General features: G+C 65.7%; 2 protein-coding genes across 6 annotated transcripts; both read left to right on the plus strand.

Moving 5' to 3' along the window:
* Positions 1-376: 376 nt before the first annotated feature.
* On the plus strand, positions 377-6,623 carry MCOLN1 (mucolipin TRP cation channel 1). Of its 3 annotated transcripts, XM_068664460.1 has the most exons (14): positions 380-523; positions 630-838; positions 1,708-1,875; positions 1,954-2,113; positions 2,259-2,346; positions 2,939-3,035; positions 3,123-3,222; positions 3,315-3,421; positions 3,677-3,826; positions 3,942-4,043; positions 4,343-4,465; positions 4,718-4,924; positions 5,107-5,237; positions 5,608-6,623. In XM_068664460.1, the coding sequence occupies exons 1-14, from the start codon at positions 508-510 to the stop codon at positions 5,642-5,644; spliced, it is 1,695 nt and encodes a 564-aa protein (XP_068520561.1). In that variant the 5' UTR covers positions 380-507; the 3' UTR covers positions 5,645-6,623. The 3 variants fall into 3 exon arrangements, with proteins under 3 accessions (XP_068520562.1, XP_068520561.1, XP_068520563.1); XM_068664461.1 differs by lacking the exon at positions 1,954-2,113 and having other exon boundaries at positions 377-523; positions 1,728-1,875; XM_068664462.1 differs by lacking the exon at positions 380-523 and having other exon boundaries at positions 700-838; positions 1,728-1,875.
* A 422-nt stretch (positions 6,624-7,045) lies between these two features.
* Positions 7,046-20,988, plus strand: PNPLA6 (patatin like phospholipase domain containing 6). 3 transcript variants are annotated; one of them, XM_068664448.1, is made up of 37 exons: positions 7,046-7,177; positions 8,263-8,332; positions 8,453-8,515; positions 8,992-9,079; positions 9,221-9,303; positions 9,391-9,488; positions 9,573-9,713; positions 9,907-10,066; positions 10,147-10,227; positions 10,489-10,617; positions 10,703-10,783; positions 10,897-11,017; positions 11,113-11,196; positions 11,596-11,702; positions 11,797-11,988; positions 12,250-12,327; positions 12,565-12,770; positions 12,902-13,033; positions 13,108-13,231; positions 13,306-13,419; positions 13,529-13,604; positions 13,757-13,897; positions 14,225-14,288; positions 14,360-14,528; positions 14,598-14,780; positions 14,869-14,987; positions 15,097-15,253; positions 15,583-15,699; positions 15,813-15,882; positions 16,754-16,870; positions 17,184-17,300; positions 18,733-18,881; positions 18,948-19,100; positions 19,669-19,785; positions 19,963-20,059; positions 20,144-20,253; positions 20,559-20,988. In XM_068664448.1, the coding sequence occupies exons 2-37, from the start codon at positions 8,294-8,296 to the stop codon at positions 20,622-20,624; spliced, it is 4,143 nt and encodes a 1,380-aa protein (XP_068520549.1). In that variant the 5' UTR covers positions 7,046-7,177; positions 8,263-8,293; the 3' UTR covers positions 20,625-20,988. The 3 variants fall into 3 exon arrangements, with proteins under 3 accessions (XP_068520549.1, XP_068520550.1, XP_068520551.1); XM_068664449.1 differs by lacking the exon at positions 17,184-17,300 and having other exon boundaries at positions 7,048-7,177; XM_068664450.1 differs by lacking the exon at positions 16,754-16,870 and having other exon boundaries at positions 7,048-7,177.
* Positions 20,989-21,696: the final 708 nt, after the last annotated feature.

Raw genomic sequence — 21,696 nt, forward strand, 5'->3', positions numbered from 1 at the left:
TGTCCCCATCGTGTCCCCAACACGGACCCGTGCAGGACGCCGGGGTCAAGGCCAGGTCAGGGGGGGTCACCGCAGGGGTCACGCAGCGGGCAGGGCTCAGGGGGCGGGGCCGAGGCAGCCCGTCCTTCCCACAATGCCCCGCGCCACCGGCGTCTGTAGCAACGGGTGGGCGGGGCCACGGCGCCCATAGCAACGGCGGGGCGGCTGCGGCGTGCTTGGCAACGGGTGGGCGGGGCCAATGAGAGTGTGGCAACAGGTGGGCGGGGCCACAGGGCGCATAGCAACAGATGGGCGGGGCCACAGAGCGCGTAGCAACGAGAGGGCGGGACCAAAGCGCGCTTGGCAACAGGTGGGCGGGGCCAATGGGCGCATAGCAACGGATGGGCGGGACCACGGAGCGCGTAGCAACGGGAGGGCGGGACCAATGAGCGCAGAGCGGCGGCGGGGCGGGGCCGCCGGCTTCCGGTCACGTGAGGCGGGCGGCTGAAGCCGCGGTGAGGCGGCGCCATGGCGGCCGCGTCCGGTGAGCGGGGACCGGGACCGGGGCCGGGGTCGGGCCTGGGGGTGAGAGGTGGGCCCGGGGCCCCCCCGTTACCGGCCCCTTACCGTTACCGGCCCGTTTCCCGCAGAGACCGAGCGGCTGCTGAGCCGCGGGCCCGGTTACGGCGCGACGGAGGCCCCGGTGGCGGCGGCGGAGGAGGAGGAGGAGGAGGAGGAGGAGCTGCGGCGCCGCCTGAAGTATTTCTTCATGAGCCCCTGTGACAAGTACCGGGCCCGGGGCAGGCGGCCCGTGAAGCTGGGGCTGCAGCTGGCCAAGATCCTGCTGGTCACCGTGCAGGTGGGGGGGGGGCACCGGGAGGGGGCACCGGGGGCGTGGGGGCAGTGGGGGGGGGACAGGGGGGATGGGGGGGGGCTCTGGGGGTCGGGGACTGCAGGGAGAGGGGGGGCAGCAGCGGGGGGGGGGGCTCAAGGCCATGGGGACATGGAGGAGGGGGCCGTAGGGGACACGGTGGCACCGTGGGGACGTGGGGGGGGGCTCTGGGCACGGAGGGGACCCCAAAAGGCGGGTGGTGGGTGTGGGGATGGAGGGGATGGGTGTGGGGTTGTGGGGATATTATAAGGGGTTCTGGGGGGGTGGGTACCCCCGGGGGAGCTCGGGGTTTGGAGGGGGGGGGGGGGTGACGTTTGGGGACACCCGGGGTTCCCCACAAAAGGGGAAGAGAAAGGGGAGGGCGGTGGCACGGGTACAAACAGGGCCGAAGGCGCCAGGCTGCGGTCACAAGGCCGGGAGGAAGCAGCCACCGTGTGACCCCCGGGGTCACCCAGGGTCAGCCCAGGCTTCCCCCTGCTCCTCGTGCAGTGGTAAACACGGCTGTAATTAGCTCCTCTTGATGAACAAGAGGTAATTACCGGGGCGGGGCAAGGTTTGGAGCGTGCAGGCAGGGAAAACACTGATGGGAGATCTCTGTCCCCTCTGCCAGCGTGTTTTTTTTAGGGTTTTTGGCACGTGTGGGTCCCCGTGGAGCACCGTTTTTGGGGGAATCAGGGGGAGGTGGGGCGCAGGGAGCTGGCCCTTGGCTCCCTGGGGACCCCGAGCTCGGGGCGATGGCGTTTTCCTTCCCCTGAGCGCTCCGGGCTGCGTTTCGGATCCGTTTCACGGCGCTGCCGGGACTGGGGGGGTTGATCCCGGTCCCCTGTGTCCCTCAGCTCATCCTCTTCGGGCTCAGCAACCAGATGGTGGTGACGTTCAAGGAGGAGAACACCGTCACCTTCAAGCACCTCTTCCTCAAGGACTACGTGGACGGCGCCGGCGACTCCTACGCCGTCTACACCCAGCGCGACCTCTACGACCACGTCTTTTACACCGTGGAGAAGGTGAGAACCGTGCCCGGGGGGGGCCACGGAGGTGCTGGGGGCCGTGGGCAGCCCCTGAGGGTGTCTCCTTCGCCCCAGTACCTGGCCATCCCCAACGAGACCATCGGCCGCTACGCCTACGTGCGAGGGGAGAGCGGGGGCAACCAGTCGGCCCTCATGCTGTGCCAGCAGTACTACCGCAAAGGGCGCATCGACCCCGCCAACGACACCTTCAACATTGACCCCAAAATCGTCACTGGTGCGTAGGGGGACGGCTGGGACCTGGGGAGGGGTCTGGGGACTGCTGGGGGTGGGTTTTGTTGGTTTTTTGGCTCCGTGCGCTGGATTTGAGAGGGACCCAGGGGTCTTTGGGCTTCCCTGAAGGCGCTCCTCCCTCCCTGCAGACTGCCTGGGAGTGGACCCCGAGGACACGCACCCGCTGCCCCCGGAGCTGGACCGCAGCTACAAGAATTTCACCCTCAAATTCCACAAGTAAATCGCCGTCACCTTCCCCGCCGCGTGCCGGGGACATCACCCCCGGTGCAGGCGATTCCTCCTGCCTCACGGGTTCTGGGCTCGCTGCCGGGATGGAAAAGCACCCGGTGGTTTTAGAAACGGTCACGAGACGGACAGAAACTCAGCCCTTGAGCTGAGGGAGATGTGAAACCGGGGTGGTTGCACAAGAGGCAGCCGCTTTCCGGCTCTGTTGGCCCCGAGGCACCTCTTCGGTCCTGCAACGCAGGCAGCCAGGGTTCCTTTCCGTCCCCGAAACTCCCCCAGCCTTCGGTGCTGTTTTGGTGACCCCTGGGCAGCTTTTTGGCACCACCAGGTCCTGGTCTTGACCCCGTTTCCCCGTTCTGTGCCGGGGTTGGTGCCAGGCAGGGGGATCCCAGGGCTGGTGCTGGGAGCTGTGGCTGAGAGAAGTCAAACTCCCCGCTGCTGGGGCTGTGGTTTGGTCCTGCACAGCTTCGATGCCCTTTTGGTGCTCCCAAAAAGGTTACACCCCCATCGGGGCCAGCTCCTTGCCTCGGAGCTGGGTTTTTGGGGTTGGCGCGGGGCCGTTCCAGCCCGTCCCCTCCCTTAGGCTCATCAACGTCACCATCCAGTTCAAGCTGAAGGCCATCAACATCCAGACCATCATCAACAACGAGATCCCGGACTGCTACACCTTCACCATCACCGTGAGTGCTCGGCGAGGGGGCTGGGGGTGGGCGCGGGGGGCTGCCGGTCCCACCAACAGTCCCCCTCTGTCCCCCCCCTGTTCCCAGATCACGTTTGACAACAAGGCGCACAGCGGCCGGGTGAAAATCCGCCTCGACAACCGGGCTGACATCAAGGAGTGCAAAGATCCCAGCATTTTCGGCAGGGGTAGGGGCGGTGGCAGCGGCCCCCTGGCACGCCGCGATCCCGGTGTCCCCCCCACCCCTCGCTGATGAGATCCCCTGCGTGTCCCCACGCAGGTGACAACTCCTTTCGGCTCTTCTTCGACGTGGTGGTGATCCTGGTCTGCTCCCTCTCCTTCATCCTCTGCGCTCGCTCCATCATCCGGGGCCTGCTGCTGCAGCACGTGAGTGCCGGGGTGGGGGGAGCAGCGCTAAGCGTGGCCCCCGCCCCCCCCTGTAAGCCCTGGGGGCGGCCGGAGCTGCCTCCAAGGTGTTTTCTCAACAAAAAAAGGGCGTTTTCTGAAAAACAGGGCGTCTTAAAGACACCCTGCTTGCACGGGAATGCTCAGACAAAGCCCCAGCTCCCGCCTGGGTGCTGAGGAGGGGGTGAAATGGGGGGGGGCTGCGCCCTGAGGACCCGGTTTCTCCTCCCCACGCAGGAATTCAGCCGGTTCTTCCGGCGCCGCTACGGCCAGAGCGTGTGCCTGTCGGACCGCATGGAGTTCCTCAACGGCTGGTACATCCTGCTCGTCATCAGCGACGTGCTCACCGTGCTGGGCACCATCATGAAAATCGGCATCGAGTCCAAGGTAGGGGGGCTCCGGGGGGGCAAAGGGACAGGCAGGGTCCTGTCCCGCCGCTGTCCCAGCTCGTGGCCGGCGCTGGGGACCCGTTTTAGGCTCAGTTTCGCCTCTGTCCCTGCAGAACTTTGCCGGCTACGACGTCTGCAGCATCCTCCTGGGCACCTCCACGCTGCTGGTCTGGGTCGGGGTCATTCGCTACCTCACCTTCTTCCAGAAGTACAACGTGAGTGGCTGCGGGGAGGCGGCCCCTGACCCGAGGGGGCAATTTTTGGGGCTGACCCTGAGCACTGAGGCACTCGGTGGGGCTGGGCCCATCCTGTGGCTGCTGCCTGTGGCCCCGGGCTCCTTGTCCTCTGCTGGGCACCTCGGAGTCACATCGGGTGCCTGAACTCCATCCCTCACTGCTGCTCTCGTGGGAATTGTCCCCGTTAGCCCACCTCGCGGGTCCCCTTCCCCTTCTGGCAGACGTCTGACATCCTCCAGAGGATGGAATTTGATCCCCGTGGGTTTTTCCCCCCCCAGATTCTCATCGTGACGCTGCGGGTGGCCCTCCCCAACGTCATCCGCTTCTGCTGCTGCGTGGCCGTCATCTACCTGGGCTACTGCTTCTGCGGCTGGATCGTGCTGGGACCCTACCACGTCAAGGTGCTGCTCCAGGCTGCCCCGAGGGGGGCTCGGGTGGGCTGCCCCCGCCCCCGGGGGCAATTCCCTGCCCTGATTCCCACAGAGAAGGGCGTGGGGCTGGGTGAAACGAGGCACCTGCTGGAGCAGCAGCGTTGGGGCGTTGAGCTGCGTGGCTGTGGGTTTATTTGGAGATCCCAGGCTGATAGCGGAGGGGACGGGGGGTGACAGGGTGGCTCGACGTGTCCGGCAGCTCCTTGTCCCTTCCCGCCCCAGTTCCGCTCCCTCTCCATGGTGTCCGAGTGCCTCTTCTCCCTCATCAACGGGGACGACATGTTCGTCACCTTCGCCGAGATGCAGCAGAACAGCTACCTGGTGTGGCTCTTCAGCCAGATCTACCTCTACACCTTCATCAGCCTCTTCATCTACATGGTCCTCAGCCTCTTCATCGCCCTCATCACTGGCTCCTACGAGACCATAAAGGTGAGGCCGAACCCCAGCGAAGCTTCCAGGCTTTTCTTTTTTTTTTTTTCCTTTCTTTTTTTTTTTCCTTTCTTTTTTTTTTTTCCTTTCTTTTTTTTTCCTTTTTCCCGGGTGGCTGTGCCTGGGCAGGGAGCCAACACCCGAGGCCGGAGGGCTTCATCTCCCCTCTCCCACCCCTGCAGCACCAGTGCGAGGGCGAACCCCCCGTGTCCCAGCTCCACGCCTACATCGCCGAGTGCAAGGACAGCCCCAAGTCGGGCAAGTACCGCCGCGGCAGCGCCTCGTCCTGCTCCGTCTTCTGCTGCTGCGAACGGTGAGCACGGGGAGGGCTCTGCAGCCCCCCCCTCCACCCCCAGCCCTCAGCCGTGCTGGGGGAGGAGGATTTAGAGCTCGCGTTCTGCTGGTTCCGTGCCCGGTGGCGCAAGGGTTGTGATTTCCAGCCTCGTTGGGTTGCTTCGAGCTGTGTCTCGGTGCCAACCTCTGGCTTTTGGTGCCCCAAAATGTCCTCAGGGGGCCCCTCGGTGGGTTTATGGTCCGTGTTCCTTCCCCAGTGCCCATCGTTAACCTCGTGGCTGCGTTTGCCACTTGTTTCTGGGGTGTTGGGGCACCGCTTTTGCTGCAGCTGCCTCTATTTGAAGCTTTCTCCTCCCAATTAACCCGATTTTCCCCCCGTTCACCCGCAGGGCTCCTCTGCAGGACAACGCGATGCTGGTGAACTGAGGGCAGCTCCCAGGGACTCGCAGCACTTTGTGCTCCCAGCGGCCTCGAGCCCTTTTATTTATTTTACTGTCTGCTTTTACCGACTGGGGGCTCAGCAGCAGCCCCCAAAGGAGCAGGGATCGATGGCGCCCGCGTGCCCACGGACACCCCACAGGTGACGGGGAGAGCAGACGGATGCTCGTCCCATTTTATTTTTGGCAGAGGCCGTGCCTCTGCGCTCCCAGTCCCTAACTGGAGGCCAGCAGCGACGGGGGGGCTCGCTTGCAGCCCCTCAGCTGTAATTTGGGGGCTCAGCCCCGAGCCCTGCAGCCCCTGGGCTGTGTCGTGGACTTCTCCCTGCTCTCAGCACCAAGCCCAGCTGCCACTTGGTCACGTTTGGGACAAATCCTTGGGCTTTGTCCCAAAACCCCACAGCCCTTTGGCTGCCTTGGGGGCTTTGTTCTCATCCCGGCTTCCCTTTGGCTGCGTAAAGGACATTTCTGGGGGTTTGTCCCTAAGCCTCACGGTGAAGCATTTGTCCCTGCAGCCCTTTGGTGACACCGAGGACGTGTCCCTGCTCTTAGTCCTGAGCCCTGCAGCCCCTCAGCACCACCAGGCTCCTGTTTGGGGCCACATCCCGGACCCCAGCACCCCTTGGGGACTTTTTCATCTCCTCACCTCCCCGTTAACCATTTTGGGGCCCCAGGAGCCCCCTTCCCAGCTCCGAGCAGAGGGCCAGGAGCCGCGCCGTGTCCCCGTGCCCCAGCTCCCGGCCTCCTCGTGTCCCTGGGGCTGGGATTTTGGCACCCGCCGCTTGTTTACGCGGTGCCGGCCGGGTCAAGGGCAGGTTTTGTAAGCGGCCCAGCAGCTGCTCCCCGCTGGAGCGGGGCCAGGGGCCTGCCGGCTCCAGGCACGGCCCGAAAAAAGGCTGAATTCAACCCAAATCGCGGCCCGGTGGCGATGGCGGCGCTGAAGGGGGTGAATAAAGCACCCGGGGACAGCGGCGCCTCTGTGCTCTGTGGGACCCTGCCCAGCACCCATGGGTGCCCTGGGGGGGGGAGGGGGGGGGCTGCTGGGGTTGGGGGGGGGCAGTTGGCACCTGGGGGGGCTGAGGGGGGGCAGCTGGGACCTGGGGGGGGTGCTGGAACCCTGGGGGCTGGGGCTGGGAGCCCCCACCCTGGGGTGCCCCCACCCTGGGGTGCTGCTGGGGACGAGGCCCGAGGCGCCCCCGCCCTCCCGGGGGGCGCCACTCCCAAGATGGCGCCGGGGCCCGACCGCCCCGCGATAGCATCGCGCCCCTCCTGCCACACCCAAGATGGCGCCCCGCGATAACAACGTCCCTCTCGTGCCACACCCAAGATGGCGCCCGCGCTCCCCACCAATGGGCTCCCCGCAGTCTCCCCGCGGACCTTCCCAAGATGGCGCCGCCGCCGGGACGCTCCCCGCCCCCCTCGTGACGTCAGGCGGGGAGGGCGGGCGGCCTTAAAGGAGCCATGACCCCGCGGGGGCCGCCGCCGAGGCCGGAGCGGGGCGGGAGGCGGCGACCGGCGGGCGGTGAGCGCGGAGCCCCCCCGGGGGGGCGGTAACGGGGGCGGGGGGGGATGGAGGGGGCTCCCCCGGCACGGCTGGGGGGGGATTTATCGCTGGGGAGGGGGAGGGGGGGAGGTGGTGCCGGCCGGGGGGGGGTTGGGAGGAGGCAATACCCCCCCGGGGGGGGGGCAATAACCCGGGGGGGGCAATATTAGCCTGGGGAGGGGGCAATAATGCATGGGGGGGGGCGAGGTAATGTTAGGTCCCTGGGGGGGGGAAATATGGGTGTGGGGGGGGCAACGGTGTCTATATGGGGGCTGGGGGAGGGGGTGTTGTTAGCTGGGGGGGGGGATTTTTACCTTGGGGGGATGTTAAAGGGTGTGTGGGGGGGTAAAATCAGCCCGGGGGGGGTGTGGGGCAATGCTGGCCTGGGGGGGGCAATGATGGGAGCGTTTTGTTTTCGGTGGGGGGGCAGAACCAGCCGGGGGGGGCAACTCTGGCCTTGGAGGGGGGGGCAGAAGCCATGGGGGGGGCAGTTGTCACCCCCAGTTTGGCTCTTGGCCCCCGCTGTCCGCACCCGTGGCGGTGGTGGCAGGGGGTGACCGGTGCCAGCCCCCGGTGACGTCCCCGTGCTGGTGGCTGCCGAGGCCACCGCCACCTCCCCCGGCGTCCTTGGGAAGGACGGGGGACACCGGGGGGAGGGGACGCTGGGGGGGGGGGCACCGTCCCCTTGGGGTGGCACCCGGGCTGACAGGTGACAGTGGGGACCAGCGGTGGCCTCGGCATGGCGTCGGGGGCTGTCGCAACGCCCCACGCTTCCTGCCACCACTTCCTCTCCACGGGGGGAGAGGGGACACCAAAGTCCCCAAAGGGACACCAGAGACCCCAAAGGGACACCAGAGACCCCAAAGGGACGTCAAAGTCCCCAAAGGGACACAGAAGTCCTCACCTGGCCCCTCCGTGCCACCCAGCACCACGGGGACACCCTGGGGACACCCCAGCCCCTCCCCGTGCGTTTAATCGGGGCGGAATCGCCCCATTTGGGGATGTCGCCCCCCCTTACCCATCCCCAAATTATTTTGTCCCCGTTTTCCCCCCTTTTTCGGCAGCTCCCTGCATGGGCAGAGCCCCGCGGCAGCCATGGGGCAGGGCGAGTCGGAGCCGCAGGAGGAGGCGGAGGTAGGGAACGCCACCGCCGCCGGATGGGGTGACGGTGTCCGTGTCCCCCCCACCCCCCGGGGTGTCCCCTCCACCCCTCGGGGTGTCCCCCCCATGGGGCTCAGCCTCCTGTCCCCGCAGGACGCGTCCCTGACGGCCGTGCTGCCCAGGCTGTTCGCCGACGAGCCGCTCTCCACCGGGGCGGTGAGTGCCACCAACTCGTCCCCGCGCCCTTGGGGACAACGTCCCGGTCCCCAAATCCTGCCCCCCAGCACCCCCACATCCCCAACATCCCTGTCCCTGTGCCCCAAGGGGCGGCGTTCCCCATTAAGGGAAATGAAGGTGACAAACCTGTCCCCGTGCCCCAGGGGACACCGAGCGGTTCCCGCTCCCTCGGGGGTGGTGTCCTGGGAGCTGGTGCTGCTGAGCACCCCCGGGGGGGCACAAACTTGTCCCCACGCCTTTAGGGACGTCGTCCTGGTTCCTGACGCTGCTCAGCCCCTTGGAGGACAAATTCTTGTCCCCACACCCCCGTCCTGGTCCCCACCACTACCGAGCACCTCTCCCCCACCCCATGCGTGTCACCGGGGTGGCAGTGCCATCGGTCACCCCACGCCCTCGTCCCCGTGCAATGGGGAGGGGTCTGGGGGTCTCACGGGGACCCCGTCCCCCCCCCGCAGGTACTGGGGGTGCTGCTCGGCCTCAGCCTCTTCGCCGTCCTGGTGGCCGCTGCCATCGTGGTGCTGGTCCGGCGGCTGCGCCTCAAGAGTGAGTGACACCGGGTGACAACTCCGCGGTGGCCCTGGGGCCCCCGTGCCTCAGTTTCCTCCACGAAGCGCAGAGGGGAGGTGACAGCGGCGGGGTGACAGGGCCGTGCCCCCCTTAACCTGTCCCCTTCCTACTGCCCAGAGGTCCCGGCGCAGGGGACACCCAAATACCGCTTCCGAAAGAGGGACAAGGTGCTGTTCTACGGGCGCAAGATCATGCGCAAGGTGACGCTCGGGGGGTGGCAGCAGGGGGGGGGTGGCATCTCCCCGGTGTCACCGGCGGGGGTGACGTCCCCTCTGGGTCCCCGCCAGGTCTCCCAGTCCACCTCCTCCCTGGTGGACACCACCATCTCCAGCACCTCGCGGCCCCGCATGAAGAAGAAGCTCAAAATGCTCAACATCGCCAAAAAGTGAGGTGCCACCCGTGGCGGGCGGGCGGGTGGGTGGGTGGCAGAGCCCGGTGTCACCTCGCTGTCCCCTCGCTGTCCCCGCAGGTTCCTGCGCATCCAGAAGGAGCTGCCCACGCTGCAGCTGAAGGAGCCCCCCCCCTCGGTGCTGGAAGCCGACCTGACCGAATTCGACGTGGCCAATTCCCACCTCCCCTCCGAGGTGCTCTACATGCTCAAAAACGTCCGGTGAGGCTCGGGATCGGGCTCGGGGTTCAGGATCCGACCCCACCCCAAATCCTTTTTATGGCCTGGGGGCGTTCGCAGGATGCTCCCAGCACCAGGGGATGTGGAGAGGAGCTGCTGGGGGGCCGGGGGGGCCGTTTGGTGTGGTGCCCATCGGGTTGGGCTCGGTGTCACCTGCTGGTCCCCGTCCTCGCAGGGTGCTGGGACACTTTGAGAAGCCGCTGTTCCTGGAGCTCTGCAAGCACATGGTGTTCCAGCAGTGTCAGCAAGGGGATTACGTCTTCCGACCCGGTCAGCCCGACACCAGCATCTACGTGCTGCAGGATGGCAAGCTGGAGCTGCTCCTCACCGAGCCGGTGCGGGGACGGGGCTGGGGACAGGCTGGGGACGCTGCGGGGACAGGGTTGTAAAGAGCGGGGGGGTTTGTGCTGTGTAGGACGGAAAGGAGACGGTGATGAAGGAGGTGTTCCCCGGAGACAGCGTGCACAGCCTGCTCAGCATCCTCGATGTCATCACGGTACCGGCCCCAAAGCTGGCCCAGACCTTCCCCCTCAATCAGGGCTGTCCCCAGGTCCCCTCACCTTGATGGTGGCTGTCCCCAGCCTCGCCAAGCCCGACCGTGGCTGTCCCCAAACCTCTCCCGGACCAAGTGTGGCCATCCCCCAACCCCACCACCCTGACCACGGCTGCAGCTGTCCCTCCATGCCCTTCCCCGAGCCAGGGAGGGGGGCGTCTCGCCGTCCTGGCAGTGACACTGCCACCGCTGGCTGTCCCCTAGGGCCACCAGCGGCCGTACCGGACGGTGTGCGCGCGGGCAGCAGAGGACTCCACGGTGCTGCGGCTGCCGGTCGAAGCCTTCTCAGCCGTCTTCGAGAAATACCCCGAAAGCTTGGTGCGGGTGGTGCAGGTGAGCCTGTCCCCGGGGAGGGGACACTTGGAGGGGGGGTGTCCAGGGGTGGGCGAGGGGCGCTGACGCCTTCTGGTCCCCGCAGATCATCATGGTGCGCCTGCAGCGCGTCACCTTCCTGGCGCTGCACAATTACTTGGGCCTGACCAACGAGCTTTTCAGCCACGTGAGCGTGTGGGGGGGGGGAGCCTCCTGGAAAATGTTTTTTTTTTCTCTGGATCCCCCCAAAAAAGGGGGACGCCCCCTCGTCCTTGCGCTGCTGACACGTCCCCCTTGCAGGAGATGCAGCCGCTGCGCCTCTTCCCGCAGCCCGGCCACGCCACCCGCACCAGCCCCGTGCGCCACAGCAAGCGGGGGCTCAGCGCCGCCGAAGAGGGCAGGGAAAGGCAAACGGAGCTGGGTAGGGGCCGGGATGGGGCGAACAGACCCCCCCCTAACCCTCCCGGCCCCCCCAAGCCGCAGCAGGAGGCCGCTCACGGCCGTCTCGTCCTGCAGTCGAGCCGCTGAAAGCCGGAGCCTTGGATGCCCCCGCGCCCCCGCTGCTGAGCCGCTGCATCTCCATGCCTGTGGATATCTCCGGTGGGTCGGGGGCTGGAGGAAAGAAATGGGGGGGGGCCTTGGGGTTGTGAGTCACCTCCTTGGGGTCGTGAGTCCTGCTCTGGGCTCCTGCAACCACCCCAAGGGTCGTGCACCCCCCCCAAGGGTCACACAACCCCCCCAAGGATCGTGCAGCCCCCCCTGAGGATAATGCACCTCCCACACGGGTCCTGAAGCCCCCCCACGGGTCCTATGTCCACCCTCTGGGCTCATGCAGCCCCCCCAGTGTTGTTGCAGCCCCCCTGGCCGTTTATCATCCCCCCCTTCCCAGCCTCAGGCACACCCCACTCCGGCCTCACAATCACCCCCAGTGCTCCCAGCTCGGTGTCCCAGTGCCCCCCCCCCAAGTGACCACCCTGTCCCCCCCCCGTCGGGGCGCAGGCATCCAGAAGGGTCCCCGCTCCGACTTCGACATGGCCTACGAGCGCGGCCGCATCTCGGTGTCGCTGCAGGAGGACAGCACCGGCGCCATGGCCGCCTTCTCCCGGGTAAGGCCGCGGCCCGCCGTGTCCCCCCCCCACCCCAAAATCCGCTTCACCCTCGACGCAGAGCGGTGCCGGACCCGTCCCTCGCCCCCCTCAGTCCGTCTCGCACGAGCCCAAGGAGCGCAAGTCGGTGACGGTGGAGGAGCAGCCGTCGGGCGTTTACCGCTACCAGCACTGCGAGGACGACGCGGGCGGCGGGGACTGGCCCTTCGGGCCCTACCAGGGCCGCCAGACCAGCGCCATCTTCGAGGCCGCCAAGCGGGAGCTGGTCAAGCTGATGAAGGTGGAGGTGAGAGCGCAGAGGGAGATCTTGGCCTCCTGGTGGTTCCCCGTCACCTCGTGGTGCTCCCCGTCAGCGGGTTTTGGGGCTGCGTGGCCTCGTGGTGGGTCCCTGTCACCTCCTGGTGGGTCCCCACCACCTCATGGTGGGCTCCCATCACCTCGTGGCAGGCCCCTGCGGTCTTGTGGTGGTCCCAGTCACTTTGTGGTAGTTTTCCTTTGGCTTTCTGGCTGTCCCTATCACCTCAGGTGAAATCCTTCTTCCACCCAGGACCCTTCTCTGCTCAACAATCGTGTTCTGCTCCATCATGCCAAAGCCGGGACGGTCATTGCCCGTCAAGGGGACCAGGTGGGTCTGGGTTTTGTGGGGCTGATGTGACACCTTGCTCTCCCTACCGCGTATTTGCGTGGGGTGCCTGCCCTAGGGGTTCGGGGGGGGGGCAGGAACCATCCCCAGAGCTGCCGAGGGTGCAAAACCCCGTAGTGAAGAGGAGCAGAAGAAACCCCAAGCGTTGCCGGTGGGGTCCCCTTGGTCCCTGGGGGGTGATGGAGGCAGGGTCCCGGTGACGGGGCAGCGTTTCGGCAGGACGTGAGCCTCCACTTCGTGCTGTGGGGCTGCCTGCACGTGTACCAGAGGATGATCGACAAGGCGGAGGACGTCTGCCTCTTCCTGACGCAGCCCGGCGAGATGGTGGGGCAGCTGGCCGTGCTCACCGGCGAGCCCCTCATCTTCACCATCAAGGCCAACCGCGACTGCACCTTCCTCAAGATCTCCAAATCGGACTTCTACGAGTGAGTCCCGAGCACCAACGAAGGCGTTTTGGTGCTGGAGGGGGGGTTCTGGGCCGAGCACAGCTCAGCATCTACGGTGGTGGCATCTCCTGGGGCTGCCACCGTGTCCCCCAGCTGCTGTCGGTCCGTAGGATCATGCGGGAGCAGCCCAGCGTGGTGCTGAGCGTGGCCCACACCGTGGCCGCCCGCATGTCGCCCTTCGTGCGCCAGATGGACTTCGCCATCGACTGGATGGCGGTGGAGGCCGGCCGGGCGCTCTACAGGTGGGTGCCCCCCACCTCGGCTCGGCGGGGACCCCCTTGGCACGGGGGTGACGTCCCTTTGGTGGCGTCCCCAGGCAGGGCGACAAGTCGGACTGCACCTACATCGCGCTCAACGGGCGCCTCCGCTCCGTCATCCAGAAGGGCAGCGGCAAGAAGGAGCTGATCGGGGAGTACGGCCGCGGGGACCTCATCGGCGTGGTGAGACCCGTGCTGGTGCCGGGACGCGCAGTGCCTCGTGGCCCCCCCTCTCAGCTACACGTCGTCTTCTCCAGGTGGAAGCCCTCACCCGGCAGCCCCGTGCCACCACGGTCCACGCGGTCCGGGACACGGAGCTGGCTAAGCTGCCCGAGGGCACCTTGAACAACATCAAGCGTCGGTACCCCCAGGTATCCCCAAAATCCTGCCCTGCCAGGGGAGCAAAGTGGGTTGTGCTGGGGGGTTCCAACTCAGGGAGCCCCGCCAGCTCTGATGGTTGTCCCCTTCCTTGTCCCACAGGTTGTCACCCGTCTCATCCACCTCCTGAGCCAGAAGATCTTGGGAAACCTCCAGCAGCTCCGCGGCCCCTTTGCAGGTGGGTCCCGAAGGGATGAAGGACAGCGGGGACGAGGTGACGAGGGGGGCACCTTTCTGGAGCCGGTGGCTGTCATCGGAGCAGAGTCCAGAAAGTGTCTCCTGCCCTGTCACGCTGTCCTCCTGCTGCCACCGCGTCTCCTCGTCATGCAGGCTCTGGTTTGGGCATGGCCTCCAGCTCGGAGCCCACCAACCCTACCAGCAACCTGTCAACGGTGGCGGTGCTGCCGGTGTGCGACGACGTGCCCACGGCCGCCTTCACGCTGGAGCTCAAGCACGCGCTTAACGCCATCGGTGAGTGCTGGCAGGGCACCAGCAATCGTGGCACGGTGGTGGCCATGGCATGGAGGTGACCATGGTGTTTTGGTGGCCCCAGACCACGATATGACATTGACGGCAGCCCCATGGCGTGGCAGTGACCATGGCACGGTGGTGACCACAGCCCCGTGGCATGCCAATGGCCATGGGAGGGTGCTGGAAGCCCGTGGTGTGGTGGTGACCATGGCTTGGTGGTGATTGGGACCCCACGGCACGGTGTTGACCATGCAGTGCTGGTGACTGCGTCTTGGTGACGACCGTGGCCACACGACATCGCAGTGACCACAGTCCTACCTCTCCCAGGTCCCACGCTGCTCCTCACCAGCGACATCATCCGCGCTCGGCTCGGCTCCTCGGCGCTCGACAGGTAACTCCCGGCAGGAGGGACATCGCCGGCGACCCAGCGCCGTGCCGCATCTGACCCCTCCATCCCGGCAGCATCCAGGAGTACCGCCTGTCGGGCTGGCTAGCGCAGCAGGAAGACATCCACCGCATCGTGCTCTACCAAACCGACTGCACCCTGACGCCGTGGACCGTGCGCTGCATCCGCCAGGCCGACTGCATCCTCATCGTAGGCTTGGGCGACCAGGAGCCGGCGCTGGGAGAGGTGAGGGGTGGGTGGCAGGGGGTGCCCGGCAGGGACAACGCAGCGCCGTGCCGCTGATGTCCTCTGCAGCTGGAGCAGATGCTGGAGAACACGGCGGTGCGCGCGCTGAAGCAGCTCATCCTCCTGCACCGCGAGGACGGCCCCAGCCCGTCCCGCACCGTCGAGTGGCTCAACATGCGGAGCTGGTGCTCGGGCCACCTGCACATCAAGTGTCCCCGACGTGTTTTCTCCCGTCGCAGCCCCGCCAAGCTGGTAAGGAGCCACCTCCGTGCGCCCCCCCCCAGCCCCGGGTGTCCCCTGCGCTCTGCTGCCATCGTCACCCCTTGTTCCCTGTCCCCAGCGGGAGATGTACGAGAAGGTGTTTGAGAAGAGCGCCGATCGGCACAGCGACTTCTCCCGCCTGGCGCGGGTGCTCACCGGTAACACCATTGCCCTTGTCCTGGGGGGCGGCGGAGCCAGGTGGGTGCTGCGCTGGGGCAGGGAGGGGGGTCCCGCTCCGGAGACCGCTCCCGTTCCCCCTCCTTATTGTTCCCCACCTCCTCTCCTCCGTCTGCTTCCCCTCGGCCAGGGGCTGCTCCCACATCGGGGTGATCAAGTCGATGGAGGAGGCGGGGATCCCCATCGACATGGTTGGAGGCACCTCCATCGGCTCCTTCATCGGGGCGCTGTACGCCGAGGAGCGCAGCGCCGTGCGCACCAAGCAGCGGGCGCGCGAGTGGGCCAAGGTGGGGGCCTGGCGAAGCGGGGTGGGGGCACGCACCCAGCCCTCACCATCGCCCTTTTGGGTGGACAGCAGCGCAGCGCCCTGCCTGCCTGCGGCCAGCCATGGCCAGGGTGTTTCTAAAGCACCTTCCTGTTCTCTTCCTGTTCCTCTTCCTTTTCTTCTTCCTCTTTTTCGCCCTCCTTATATTTTCTCTTTTATTTTTTCCTTTCTTTTATTTCTCCTTCTCTCCTCCTCCTTCTCCTCTTTTTCCCTTCTCCTTTCCTTTTTTCTCCTTCTTTCTTTTCCTCCTCTTCCTCCTCCTCCTCCTTCCTCCCCTACCTCCGCCTCCAGTGCATGAATTCGGTGTTCGAGACCGTCCTGGATCTCACCTACCCCATCACCTCCATGTTTTCGGGCTCAGCCTTCAACGCCAGCATCAACAAGGTTTTCCAGGACAAGCAGATCGAGGTGCGCCCCGCGGCCCTTCCCAGGGCTGCACCCACCCACAGGGGGTCCCAGCTGGGTCCCCACCCCACCGCCACCGTCCCCACGATGTCACCCACCTCGTCTTATCCCCACAGGACCTTTGGCTTCCCTACTTCAACGTCACGACTGACATCACGGCCTCGGCCATGCGGGTGCACACGGACGGTAAGAGCTCCCCAGGGAACTGGGGATGCTCTCTGGCACCACCGTGTCTCCCCGTGTGGGCGCCCTCCTTAACAGCACCCCAAAAACGGTGCCACTGTCACCCTGGCAAGCAAAGGGCTCGGAGCCCGGGCAGTGGTGGTGTCCCAAGGCCACACAATGCTCAGCTCCCCTGAGCTATGCCCCACGTCCTTGATGGGGTTGGCAGCAGAATTGGGGTGTGGAGCTGCCCCCCCTGAGTGTGCACGTCCCCTCTAACGTATCTGCTCACCACTAACCCCAGTAACCCTCACTCACAGCATGGGGGTGTGGGGCTGTCCCGCTGGGGACAACGAGGTGGTGGTGGTGGTTGGGACAATGTGACGATGGTGGGGACAACGCGATGGTGGTGGGACAACGCGATGTTCTGGGGATGTGGTGGTGGTGGGGACAAGGTGATGGTGAGGACAACCTGCTGGTGGGGTCATCGTGGTGGTGGTGATGGGGACGTTGTGATGGGGACGATGCAGTGGTGGTGATGGGGACCATGCGGTGGCGGTGGTGGGGATAACGTGGTGGCTGCCCCTCATCCTTGCCTGGTGCTGGAGCTCACCTGGGACATTGAGCCGTCCATGGGGCGCACGCAGTGGTTTGTAGACAGCCTGGCTCTTGCTCCACCTGCTCCTCTGGCCTCTAACGCCAACTAATTCCCACTCACCACCCCTAACCCTCTGTCCTTCCCCATCCCAGTGTGGCCGAGGTGTTTTTCCCAGCGTGGCTCGCTCTTGGGACTAAAAACACCCCACCGGTGCCAGCAGCCTCGGTCACCTGCTGCCAGGGGCTCGTGCTTGTCCCGTGCCCCCAGGACCATGACCGTGTCCTCTCCCTCCGGCAGGCAGCGTTTGGCGCTACGTCCGAGCCAGTGCCTCCTATACCCCCTACCTGCCTCCGCTCTGCGACCCCAAGGACAGCCACTGGCTCGTGGACGGCTGCTATGTTAACAATGTCCCAGGTCAGCATCTCCCTCGCTGGGGCTACCGGCCCCCCAAAAACACCCCCTTTCCCCACCCAAAAATAAAAATAAAAAACCAACACACCAAACAACCCCACATCCCATCCCAGGTGGAGCCATTCTAGGCTTTGTAAACGGCCAGTCAGGGTGCGTGCCGCCCCGGTGGGTGCCTCTGCCACCCATGGGTGCCCACCGGACCCCCATGGGGTGCAGACGTCCCCGGGCAAGGGCAGGGGCGAGGGGCAGCCCCCTGGGGGGCTCAGGCAGGCGTGGGGCGGGCCGTGCTCACTGCGTTTGTTCCCCGCCGGCGCAGGCTCGCTCTGGCGGTACGTGCGAGCCAGCATGACCCTTTCTGGGTACCTACCGCCACTCTGCGACCCCAAGGACGGCAACTTGCTGATGGACGGTGGTTACATCAACAACCTGCCAGGCAAGTAGCGCCCCACCAGCATCACCGCCACCGCCCGCCACAGCCGACGCGGCTCCAGGTCCGGTCCCGGTGGCGGGCGGTTGGGTGGGAGCCGTGTGCCCACCAAGGGATGGGTCTTCAGGGGTCTTCGATCCACCGTTGGGGCTGGATCTGGGCCGTCTCGCATGGTTTTGCGTTGATTCTTGGTGTCTTCGGCATTGGGCACCCTCTCGGCATCTTCATCCCAGTTCCTGTGCAAAAGCCGTCCATCTGTCTTGTGTCGCCTCTTGGTGTCCTCAGCACCAGGTGGCTTCCAAGGGCATCTTCGTGTTTCTTCAAATCCCAGACGTGTCCCTTCGTCTTGCATCATTCTTGGTGTTGGGTGTCCTCTTGGGGCATCTTCATCCTCCTTCACGTACAAAAGTCTCACGGTGTTGTCAGCTCTGGGTGTCCTCAGCACCAAGGTGATCCCAGATCATCTTCACTCTTCATGCACAAAAAATGTCCCTCTGTCTTGCATCACCTCTGGGTGTCCTCAGCACCGCGTGCCTTCCCAGGGCATCTCCATCCTTCTTCACAAGCCGTCTCCCTCCATCGTGTGTCATCTCTTGGCATCCGTGGCACGCGGTGCCCTCCCGGAGCATCTGCATGCTCCTTCACATGCCAGCCACCTCCATCCATCTCGCATCAGCCTCTCATCCTCGTGTTCTCAGCACCAGATGCCCTCCCTGGGCATCTCTGTCCTTCCCATGCAGGACAGCTTGATCTGTCACCATCTCTTGGTGTCTTTGGCACCAGGTGCCCTCCCAGGACATCACCAAGCCACCTCCCTCCATCCTACACCTTTTGGTGTCTTTGGTACTGGCTGCCCTCCTGGGACATCTTTGTGCTCCTTCATGCACAAACCAACTTCAGCCACCCCGAGTCATTGTTTCTGGATGTTTTTTGCCCTCCTGGAGCATCTCCATCCTCCCTGACATGCAAGTCACCTTCCTCCCTGTTGTAACACCATTTCTTGATGTCCGCAGTACCAGGTGTCCTCCTGGGACATCTCCATCTCCCTCCATATTCCAGCTGTCTCCATCTGCCCTGCATCGTATCCTGGTGTCCTTGGCACCGGGTGCCCTCCTGGGGGTCCCTCCACGCTTCTCATCCCTCCGTGGACCCCGCACCTTGCCTGCAGCCTCCTGGCACCTTTACACACGCAGCAGGTCGCAACGCTGCTCTGCTCCCCACTGGCACATCATGCCACGGGGCTCCTACCCCCAAATCCAGCACCCACGGGACATTCCTCGTCCCCCCCCACGAGCCCTCTGCATGGCTTTGCCATCCAGCCCATGGTCGGGACCGATCCCTCGCCCTGCTCCGCTTGTGCCACCGCCTCTCGTGGTGGGCTCGGACCGGGGAAAACCAGGGTGCTGCCGACCCAGCTTCGTCTTTTCCCACCCTGCAGCCGACATCGCCCGCAACATGGGTGCCAAGACGGTGATCGCCATCGACGTGGGCAGCCAGGACGAGACGGATCTGTGCAACTATGGGGACAGCCTGTCGGGCTGGTGGCTGCTCTGGAAACGCCTCAACCCCTGGGCTGAGAAAGTCAAGGTGAGGAGCAGCGTGAGGGATGTGGGGACAGCAGTGGGGACGGTGCTGAGCTCCCTGCCCTCGCAGGTGCCCGACATGGCCGAGATCCAGTCGCGGCTGGCCTACGTGTCGTGCGTGCGGCAGCTGGAGGTGGTGAAGTCCAGCTCGTACTGTGAGTACATCCGCCCCCCCATTGACCGCTTCAAGACCATGGATTTCGGCAAGTTCGACGAGATCTACGTGAGTCGGGGATGGAGAGCCTGAGGGGGTGGCCCGGACTATCAACAGGGTGCCTCAAAGTCATCGGTTGGGGTTCTTCAGCCATCCTCTGGGGTGTTCTGGGCGTTGATTGGGGTGCCCCAGCCACTAGTGGGGTGCTTCTGGCATTGATTGGGGTACCTCGAGCACCTGCTGAGCATCCAGGCCATTAGCAGTGCGTCCTGGTCATCAGGTGGGGTCAACCAGCAATGAACTGGGTGACCCAGGCACCATTTAGGGGTGCTTTGGCCCATCAGTTGGGGTGTCCTGGTCATTGCTTGGGTCTCCTGGTCATTAACAGCCTCCTGGCCATCATTTGAGGTACCAGGGTCATCATTCAGGGTCCCCAGGTCATTGTTCAGGGTTTCTTGGCTACCATTTGGGATGCCCTGACCATCGGTTGGGTGCCCCAGCCATCAATTGGGTGTCCCATGCCATCGGTTGGGATGTCCTAGCCATCAGCTGGGATCCTGGGCCATCCGTTGGGGCGCCCCATGCCATCATTCGGGGTGCCCAGGCCACGAACGGGCTGCGGTCGCTCTCCCCGCAGGACGTGGGGTACCAGCACGGCAAGGTGGTCTTCGACGGCTGGAGCCGGGGCGACATCATCGAGAAGATGGTGAAGGACCGGCGCTCGGCCGACTTCTACGAGAGCAAACGCATGGACGTGAGCAGGGGTGGCCGCGGGGTCCGCAGGTGGCAGGGGCTGCACGGGACCTGCCCCAGGGCACGTCCCACGCCCCCCCCAGTGCCCTTCCACCGCCTTACCCATCCCACGTCCCCCATCCTCGTCCCTCTCGTGGTTGGGGGCGCATCTCGGACACCTTCCCCCCCCGCCCCGTAGGTGCTCACGTGCCCCAGCGCCGGCTTCACGGACCTGGCAGAGATCATCTCGCGCATCGAGCCCGCCAAGCCCTACCCCTCGGACGGCTACGCGGACGGTGAGGGACAGGCTGCAGGGCTGGGGGCCCGATCCGGGCTCGGGGCCTGACCCTGAGCCCCCTCCCCTCTTTTTCCCTCCCTAGAGGAGTCCGACTACCTCACCGAGTACGAGGACGAGGGGCCGGAGCTGACACGGGGCGAGGAGGAAGCCTTTGCCCCCACCGAGTGGCCCGGAGCTGGCGCTTTGGAGGCTGTGAGTGCTCCCCGACCACAGGGACCCTCCAAAATGAGGCCCCTCAGAGCCTGGGGGCTCCCAGGGGTGCCCCAACCCCCTGCATGGAGGGAGTAACATGGGGCAGATCCTGGCCCCAGTTCTGGAGCACCCCCAGAAGGGGGTGTCCTGCGGTCTGGAGGCCCCCAAAGGTGTGCGTGGAGGGGGTTACGGGGGGCAGAGCTCCCCAGCTGGGAGCTGATGGGTGCTGCGCCGTGTCCCCACCCCGGTGTCCCCATCCCGGTGTCCCCATCCCGGTGTCCCCCACATGTCCCCTCTCTCCCCAGGAGGACGAGAAGAGCCTGCGGCACCGCCCGAGCCCAGCCCGAGCCTCCTCCACGTCCCACACGTGAGCCCAGATGGCACCGAAGGAGCCCAGGAGCCCCCCCGGGTGATGCCCTGGCACCACCTCCGTGCCCCAGGGCCCCCCCGATCCCCTCTTCCGTGGCCGCTTCCCCGGCCAGGGCTCAGCCCCGTGGCACTTTCCCACTCGCCCCAGGCTTGTCCCCGCTACTGTCCCCAAGCTGGGGTGACAACGGGGGCTCCAGGGACCCCTCCCCTCCTTTTCCCCCATCCTGCACTGTTGCACTGGCCCAAATCCCCCCTCCGTGGCCTGGCCCTGCCCTGCTTTGCCGCAGGACCGACCTCGTGGTGGGGGGAGAAGTGACTGCTGTATATTTTCTTTTTTTTTTTTTAATTATTATTATTTAAAACAAACCTGGCCCTGTTTCTCCTCCCGGTGTCGGTCCCGGTGCCGGGGGCTCCGCTCCCACCGTTGCGGCGCCTCCTGGGGGCTGCGGGGACACGCGTGGGCGTGGGGATCCCTCCTGGGGAGGGGAGGGTAGAGGGGACGTGGGGGGGGGCCTTGTGGGGACGTGCATGGGGGGGGAGGACAAGGACGGGCAGGGGGACGGGGACAGGCATGGGGACACCTGGCACCGCCACGGCACGCTTTGTCACGGTGGTGGGGTAGCCCATGGGACACCCATCACCACCACGGGACACCCGACACCACCACGGGACACCCAGGACCACCACGGGACACCCAGAACCACTATGGGACATGCAGCACCACCACGGGACACCCAGAGCCACCATAGGCCACCCAGTGCCACCACGGGTCACCCGTCACCACCGCAGCGGGCGCGATAAGCTGGGTGCTGGCCGTGGCTGGGGAGCTGTGGCCGAGGCTGGTGGGTGCTGATAGCACCCAGCTCTTCCTGCACCCCCGGAGGTGACGTGGGGCTGGGTGTCTGCGGCCCTTCCTCCCCCCCTCGGGGACACCCAGATCACCCATGGGTGCTGGGCCGGGTGTGGGTGCAGCTGGGTGTGGGTGGACACCAGGGACGTGTTTGGCATGGGGACACCCTGGGCACGGGCACGCAGCAGGCTTGGGGACACCCCGTGGTGCACCCGAGGCGTGGG

Source organism: Anas acuta, chromosome 32, assembly GCF_963932015.1.
Source record: "Anas acuta chromosome 32, bAnaAcu1.1, whole genome shotgun sequence".
Lineage (NCBI taxonomy): Eukaryota > Metazoa > Chordata > Aves > Anseriformes > Anatidae > Anas > Anas acuta.